This window comes from Saccopteryx bilineata, chromosome 3, assembly GCF_036850765.1.
Source record: "Saccopteryx bilineata isolate mSacBil1 chromosome 3, mSacBil1_pri_phased_curated, whole genome shotgun sequence".
Classification (NCBI taxonomy): Eukaryota; Metazoa; Chordata; class Mammalia; order Chiroptera; family Emballonuridae; genus Saccopteryx; species Saccopteryx bilineata.
In genome coordinates this window covers 259,270,874-259,279,264 of record NC_089492.1, presented here as the reverse complement: position 1 = coordinate 259,279,264, position 8,391 = coordinate 259,270,874, and the positions used below count along the sequence as shown (strand labels likewise).

General features: G+C 38.7%; 1 protein-coding gene across 1 annotated transcript; it reads left to right on the top strand.

Moving 5' to 3' along the window:
- Positions 1-5,511: 5,511 nt before the first annotated feature.
- Positions 5,512-6,459, top strand: LOC136330050 (olfactory receptor 2A12-like). The gene has a single exon (XM_066266560.1). The coding sequence runs from the start codon at positions 5,512-5,514 to the stop codon at positions 6,457-6,459; it is 948 nt and encodes a 315-aa protein (XP_066122657.1).
- Positions 6,460-8,391: the final 1,932 nt, after the last annotated feature.

Genomic DNA, 8,391 nt, shown 5'->3' with positions numbered 1-8,391 from the left:
CCTTTTAAATCTAGAGTGAAGGGGCTTTGTGACCCCTTCAAGGGTGTAAAGCAGGGGACAGGCAGAACCAGTGTTGTGTTTTGAAGAACCACTTGTTGCATTTTGAACAATTCTCCTTATGGAGAATGCATTGAAGGAGAAGAGTCCAGGGGCAGGGAGACCCGGGAGGGGCTGGTGCAGGAGTGAAGGGGAGAGATGATGGGCTTCTGCTCCAGGGCAGAGGGAGGGATGGACCCAGGGACACGCAGGTGGTAGGTTGGTCAGGAGAAGCGGTGGGGGCAGGGACAGTGAAGACTGAGAATGGCTTAAAATGTCCTTCATGTCTGGGTCCCCATAAAGGTAGCCTCTATGTGAACATACCACATTGTTTTTATCTAGTATGCTGTTAATTGAAACTTGAGTAGTTTCTTATTTTTGGCTATTTTGACTAGAGTTTAAAATTTTTTTGTACATGTCTTTCTTGAACATAAGTGCGTGTGTATAAGTACGTGGGTTGAGAAGAATAGAATTGCTGGGTAGGTGGTATGCTTATATTACCTTTATGAGATACCACTAAACATTGTCTGGAGAGATTGTACAAATATGCTCTCTCATTAGTTTGAGGAAGTTTCAGTCCCTCTTGCCTAAGCTAGGGATTCTTCATTTCAGCCATTCTGGTGGGTGTGTGGTGGTGTTACACTTTAGTTTGCAATTCCTGGGTGACTAATAATGTTGAGTATTGTCTCACCTAATTAATGGCTATGTAGATAGATTTACTGAAGTGTCTTTTTAAATCTTTTGTCCATTTTTCTGTTGTGTACCTTCTTTTTGTTAATTTGTTGTTCTTTATTCTGATACAGGTCTTTTAAATTCTTTATTTTAATGTAACATCATTTTTTTCTCTATGGTCAGTGGTTTTTCTGTCCTATTTAAGAAATCTCTACCTAGCCTGACAAGGCGGTGGTACAGTAACTAGAGCATCAATTGGCCTGGGCTGCTGAGGACTCAGGTTCGAAACTCTGAGGTTACCAGCTTGAACAGGGGATCATCTAGCCTGAGCATGGGCTCACCAGCCTTAGCAAGGGGTCACCAGCTTTAGTGTGGGATCATAGACATGACCCCATGGTCACTGGTTTGAAGCCCAAGGTCTCTAGCTAGACACCAAAGTCTGTGGCTTGAGCAAAGGGTCACTGGCTCAGCTGGAACCCCTGGTCAAGGCACGTATGAGAAAGCAATCAATGATCAACTAAGGTGCTGCAACTAAGGAGTTGGTGCTTCTCATCTCTCTCCCTTTCTGCCTGCTGGTTTCTCTGTCTCTCTGTCTCTCTCTGTCTCTCTCTCTCTCTCAGACAAATAAGTAAATAAGTAAATTAATAAATACAAATTTGTGCCTACTCCGACATGATATTTTATGGATTTGATTCTAAAATATGTATTGTTTAACGTTTACCATTTAAATCTACAAAACACCTGAAATTGATTTTTGTGTATCATGCGAGGTAGGAGTCAAAACATAGTTTTCTGTGTAAATATCCACATGAGTCAGAGAATTTGTTGACAAGACCATCCTTTCCCCACTGCACCATGGGATCCACTTGTCATAAATCTGATGACTGTATATTCATGGATGTATTCTGGGCTTTATTCAATTTAATTAATTTATTTGTTTATTCTTGTGTCTTGTTGCTAATTTCATATTTGTTTCATTATTATAGCGTAATAGTAAGTCTTAATTTCTGGTAAGTTTTCCATAAAAACTTTATGAATTGGTTGTCAATTTCTGTAAAAAAAGAAAAACTGCTGGGATTTTTACTGCAATTTCACTGACTCTATAAATCAACTTCACATCTTTATAATGTTGAATGGTCCAACCCATGAACATAGAACATCCTCTACTTACTTAGGTTTCCCTTAATTTCTCTAAATAATGTTTTCTACACATATTCATTAAATTTATTAATTTATATTTGATTTTAAAAATGTTTTTTTAAATTACTTTCTAGTTGCTGGTATAGAGAAATCCAATGAGTTTTTGTAAATTTGCTTATTTCAGTTTGCCTTTGATTTCTTTTCGATTTGCTACCTACACAATTGTGTGGTCTGCAGGTAATGACAGTTTTATTCTTGTTTTCCAATCCTTTGGCATTTTATTTCTTTCTCTTGACTTATTTCACTGGCTACAATCCCCAGTTTAATGGTTAGTAGAAATGCTGCTATTGAACATTTTTGTTTAACTTTAATGTCAGGGAGCAAGTTACTATTTTGCTATTCAGTGCATTTACTATATAGGCTGTTTCTTCTTTTATTGGAGATAATATTTATCACATTATGAAGGTTCCCTTCTGATTCCTAGTTTAATAAAGTGTTTATTTCTAATTTTAATTTATTATTGATATTTACCAAATGTTCTTTCTGTACCTATTGAGTTAATCATATCCTTTTCCTTTGGTTAATTCTATTAATAAGATGAATTACACTGTTAGCTTATTAAATGCTAAGCCAAGCTTGCATTCATATAATAAACACAACTTCATTGTAATGTATTATCTTTTTTATGTTGCTGAATTCAATTTGCTAATAAAACTTTTAAGAGTTTTGTGACAATGCTCATGAGATAGATTGGTTTATAAATTTTCCTTCTTGTAATAACTTTGTTATTTTTTGGTATTGAGTTTATGCAGACCTCATAAAATGAATTGAGGCCCTGGCCGGTTGGCTCAGCGGTAGAGCGTCGGCCTAGCGTGTGGAGGACCCGGGTTCGATTCCCGGCCAGGGCACACAGGAGAAGCGCCCATTTGCTTCTCCACCCCTCCGCCGCGCTTTCCTCTCTGTCTCTCTCTTCCCCTCCCGCAGCCAAGGCTCCATTGGAGCAAAGATGGCCCGGGCGCTGGGCATGGCTCTGTGGCCTCTGCCTCGGGCGCTAGAGTGGCTCTGGTCGCAATATGGCGACGCCCAGGATGGGCAGAGCATCACCCCCTGGGGGGCAGAGCACCACCCCTGGTGGGCGTGTCGGGTGGATCCTGGTCGGGCGCATGCGGGAGTCTGTCTGACTGTCTCTCCCTGTTTCCAGCTTCAGAAAAATGAAAAAAAGAAGAAAATAAAAAAAAAATAAAAAATAAATAAATAAAATGAATTGAAAAATTTTAACACTTTTTTTTATGTCTTCAAAGGGTTTTTTATGATTGGTTTTATCTCTTAAATGTTGAAAGAATTTCCCAATAAGCTATCTGGATTGGGAGTATTCTTTGTAGGAAAGTTTAAAATATAATTTTTTTTAAAAAACAGTGGACTCTTGACTTTTATTTCTTGTGTGAGTATTGGTAATTTGTGTGTTTTTTAAACATATTTGTTTATTTCATTTAATTGTCAAATTTATATACAGAGTTGTTTGTAATTTTTTAAATTATTGTTTAAATGACTTTTAGATCTATAGTAATTTTCCCTTTTCATTCCTAATGTTGGTAATTTGTGTTTTATTTCTTTTTCTTTATCAGTCTTGCTAAGGACTTTATTTATCTATCTATTTTTTATATAGACAGGGTAATTTAATTAAAAAGTTTGTTATTGATTTATCTTAGTGAGAGAGGAAGTGTGAGAGAGAGGAAAAGAAACAGGAACACTGAGCTGTTCCTGTGTATGTCCTAATTGGAGATCGAGCTGGCAACCTATGTGCTTCTGGACAATGCTCTAAACAACTGAGCTATCTGTTCAGGGCAGGGCTTATTATAGTACAGTACTTATTTCAAAGAATGAAATTTTGGCTTTGTTCATTTTCTCTACTGTTATTTTGTTGGTGATTTCATTATATTTTGCTCTTATCTTTATTATCTCATCCTATCAGTTTATTTTTGAATTTGACTTATAGCTCTTTTTCTTGCTTTGTGAGATGGGAGGTCAGCTAATCAATTTTTAGCCTTTCTTTTACTCTAATATGTATTTCCATCATGAAGGAAAATATAAGGTCCCCCTTTAAACACTGATAATATTTTATTTTTATTATTATTTAGTTAAGTATACACTAATTTTCATTTTGATTTTTTTTGGTCTAATACATTATTTAGCACTGTGTATTAATTTCAAAGGTGTTGGGTTCTTCCTCATTATTATTTATTTTGAAATTGATTTCTAGCCAAATTATGATAATCAGAGAATATAGTCTAAGTGGTTTCCATTCCTTGGATTTTTTTGAGCTTACATTTATGATACAAAATGTGATCAATTTTGACAAATGTTTTATGAAATTACAACATGTTCCTTTTACTTAGTATTTGCATGGCATATTTCTTGCATTTTTTCTTTCTAGTGTGCTTATATCCTTATATTAAGGCGTGTTTATTTTTTCCTTCAGTTTTGTTGAGATATAAGTAACATAACGTGTGGATTTGATATATTTACATATTGCAAAATAATTGACGTATTTCTTGTAAGGAATATGCAGGGTTTTTTAAAGCAGTGTGAAATATGCCTTTTATTAAAATATTTAGTCCATTTGCATTTAAAGTAATCAACTGCACACTAAAGTTCATATTTACTATCTTCCCACTTACTTTCATTTGACTTACCTGTTTTATATTTGAAGTAACTTCTTCCAGCTATCACGTCAGAGTGTCCTTCTAGCGCCCTCTATTGACAAAGCTGATATTGACGTTTGGCAAAGAAGAAATGGTCATTGATTGGGGAGAGGCTTGTAGCATATTCAGACAGCCTAAGGCAGGCAGGAACTTCAGCTTTAAAAGTTTAGGGGCTGGGACTGACGCGATGTAAACCAATTGTTGCTAGACATGTGAATGACCAGGATGTCCACTGTAGAAAGTGAAGTAAGACAGGGAAAATTGCCTATGAGGAGTTAATGTGATTGTTTTAAGGTATTGTGTTTTATATGTCATATACAATGCCTCTACTCCTTTCAAAAACCTGAGAAATTAGTATTAGTATTAGTAACATTTTACAGACGAGGAGACTGAGGCTCAGAAGTGTTAAGTGACTTGCTCAAGACAGCAGATGAATAGAGGGCCAGGATTTAAATCCTAGCCTCTCTGTCTCCAGGGCAGATACTTTGGCTAAACTACCACACTTTCAATGATATTTATTTTGTTTATTTTTTTGTATTTTTCTGAAGCTAGAAACGGGGAGAGACAGTCAGACAGACTCCCTCATGCGCCCGATGGGGATCCACGCGGCACGCCCACTAGGGGGCGACGCTCTGCCCACCAGGGGGCGATGCTCTGCCCGTCTGGGGCGTCGCTCTGTTGCGACCAGAGCCACTCTCGCACCTGGGACAGAGGCCAAGGAGCCATCCCCAGCGCCCGGGCCATCTTTGGTCCAATGGAGCCTTGGCTGCGGGAGGGGAAGAGAGAGACAGAGAGGAAGGAGAGGGGGAGGGGTGGAGAAGCAGATGGGCGCCCCTCCCGTGTGCCCTGGCCAGGAATCGAACCCGGGACTTCTGCATGCCAGGCCAATGCTCTACCACTGAGCCAACCGGCCAGGGCTCAATGACATTTAAATGAATGTGATTCTTTTATAATCCTCAGCATGTGGATGCCTCCAGTGAAGAACCAAACTTGGGTGTCTGAATTCATCCTGCTTGGCTTCTCCCGTGATCCCACGTCCAACAGGATCCTCTTCATTGTCTTCCTTCTGCTCTACCTGAGCTCAGTCCTGGGCAATGGGCTCATTGTCACCCTGATCGGCCTGGACAAGCGTCTTCACACTCCCATGTACTTCTTCCTCTGTATCCTCTCCCTGCTGGACACGGGCTACGTCACCACCACTGTGCCCCAGATGTTGGTGCATCTTCTCGCTCATTCTCAGACCATCTCCTTTGCTGGCTGTTGGCTGCAGATGTATGTGTTTAGTGCCTTGGGCTTGACTGAGTGCATTTTATTTGTAGTCATGGCTTATGACCGATACGTAGCCATCTGTTACCCTCTGCGTTATACAGTCATCCTCAACTGGGGCCTGTGCTCACGGCTGGCAGCTGGGACCTGGGCCTGTGGTTTCTTTTTCTCTCTGATCCATACATTCTTCACTATGCAGCTGCCATACTGTGGGCCTAACGTGATCAACCATTACATCTGTGATGGCCCCTCGGTACGAAGCTTGGCCTGCATGGATACCCACCTCATTGAGACTGTGGACCTGGTGATCAGTGTGTTCATGGTTGTTGCTCCAATTTCCCTCATTTTGGCCTCCTATGTCCGTATTGCCCAGGCCATTCTCAAGATCAAGTCCACAAAGGGCCGCTGCAAAGCTTTCTCCACCTGTGCTTCCCACCTCACTGTGGTCTCATTCTTCTATGGGCCATCCTCCTATATCTACATGAGGCCCAACTCTAACTATTCCCCTGAGCAAGACAAGCAGATCTCACTCTTTTACAATGTCTTCACTGCCCTGCTCAATCCTGTGGTCTATAGTCTGAGGAACAAGGACATCAAAGGGGCTTTTCTCAAAGTGATGAGGTGGAGTAGGGTGACCTGGTGAACTGGGAACCAGGAATCGCTTGAGGTATAATGTCTATTGATGAGAAAAAGGACAACATCTATAACACTGGAGAACAAAAATTTTGTTGCATCCACAGAAACACTTGTTCTTACCTAATTCGAGTGTGCTGATCTCAAACTGATATTTGTTTTTCTCTGTAATCTACAGGTTTTTTGCAATTCAAGATTTTAGGTTTTTATCTTATTGTAAAATTTTCAACATTTAGTTTAACATAATGAAGTAGAATGTCTTCTTGGGTATCATCTTTGAGAAAAAATATATAATAATTTATATAATGCAGTAAATACACTTATACACTAAAAGATATGATTGCATTAGAATTTGTCTACAATTTTGAAATAGAATATGTTGAAACACATTTTAATCATAAAATTTGCGCAAAAGTTATTTAAATTCTATTTAGGCAAAAATTTGCGTTTGTAGCTCTTGTGTTTGTGTACTAGTTAAGGACAGTCTCATTTGATGCTTCAGCAGTAGTCCGCCATCATTAACAGCTCCAAGATTTTTGGGAAACTTATCAAGATGACTGTTCAGGAAGTCAATCTTAACACTCATGTTACATCCAATGTCACGGAAAGCCAACAGCATCCTTTGAACCAGAAGTTCATAGTTTCTGCTTTTTTATTGCCAAGGAAGTTTTTTGTAACTGCCACAAAAGACTACTATGCTGCTTTCTCCTTCTTATTCATCTTCTTGGCAAATTCTTCATCACATATGAGGGTCGAATTCGAGGTCCATCGAATACACCTGCTTTTATCTTCTAGAAGCAAGGATACTTCGTGAAACATTTCTGTTGTCCTAGCAGGAAATTTTCCATTTTAAGATCCACATAAATGATCCAGGTATGCTCCTCATAATACTTCAGAAAGTCAAGGACAATTTTTATGTCATTCTTACTAAGTCATTCAATTCAGGTTGGCTAAACTACTGAGGGGTTAATGACTGCTTGGCATCAGAAGAAAACCCTTCAGATTCTACAATCATTTCCTCATGGATCTTATCAAAATGCTCTTGATCACCATGATCACTTTCTTAATCCTTAGGAGAAATAAAACCATTGAAAACTGGAACTGGGAGTGTCTCAGAGTGTGGGATAGGCTGTACTGTTGAAGGAATATTAGGATATGTGATCATACGCTGTTCTTTCTTGCCAATGCCCTTTGTATGGATCAGACAGAAATGACAGTCAGTGCTGTGGTCCTTAGGTTCACACCAAACCATGGGAATACCGAAAGGCATTCCTTTGCGTTTTCCTTTTGTCCAGTCACAAAGCATTTCCTCACAATTGTGACACACAATATGATTGCCCAGGGCAACTTCAAAATAGGCAATATATGCACATGTCACAAATGATGAAATATTGTGCTTTTGACGTTGAAGTGTGTAACAGCCACATATAGAACAGAAGGTGTCAGGACTATTCTTACATTTACGCCTACTCGAAGAAGCCATGATTCAATGTTAAAAGAAAATAAGAGGGTGTTTTTATCAGATAATAATTTTTTACATTTAAAAACAACTACAATTATGTAAAAGTGATGTTTGTAAATCATTAATTGCCTTGTGGTTGTGTTCAATCCATGAGTCATTGCCCTTTAACTCCAATATAAAAACTAATGCATGCCATTAAGTGTAATAAAAAGAAATTAAAATTGCATAAAAACTGGAGCATACACAAAAAAGTGGATATCAGATTTGGAATCAATGAGGCAGAAATATATAGAAACAGTTTTAAAACCTCATGCAACAGAAAATGAAAAAATTTGATCCCCAGTGTAATGTATGCAACCAACATTATGCAATTGAACCAACAGAGTACTTGATCAGTGGAACAAACGTGGTACATGGAACCAACATGGCTGTCCTGGTCAACTTGCTACACTGTGGTACAGTGACAACTCCATAATAACA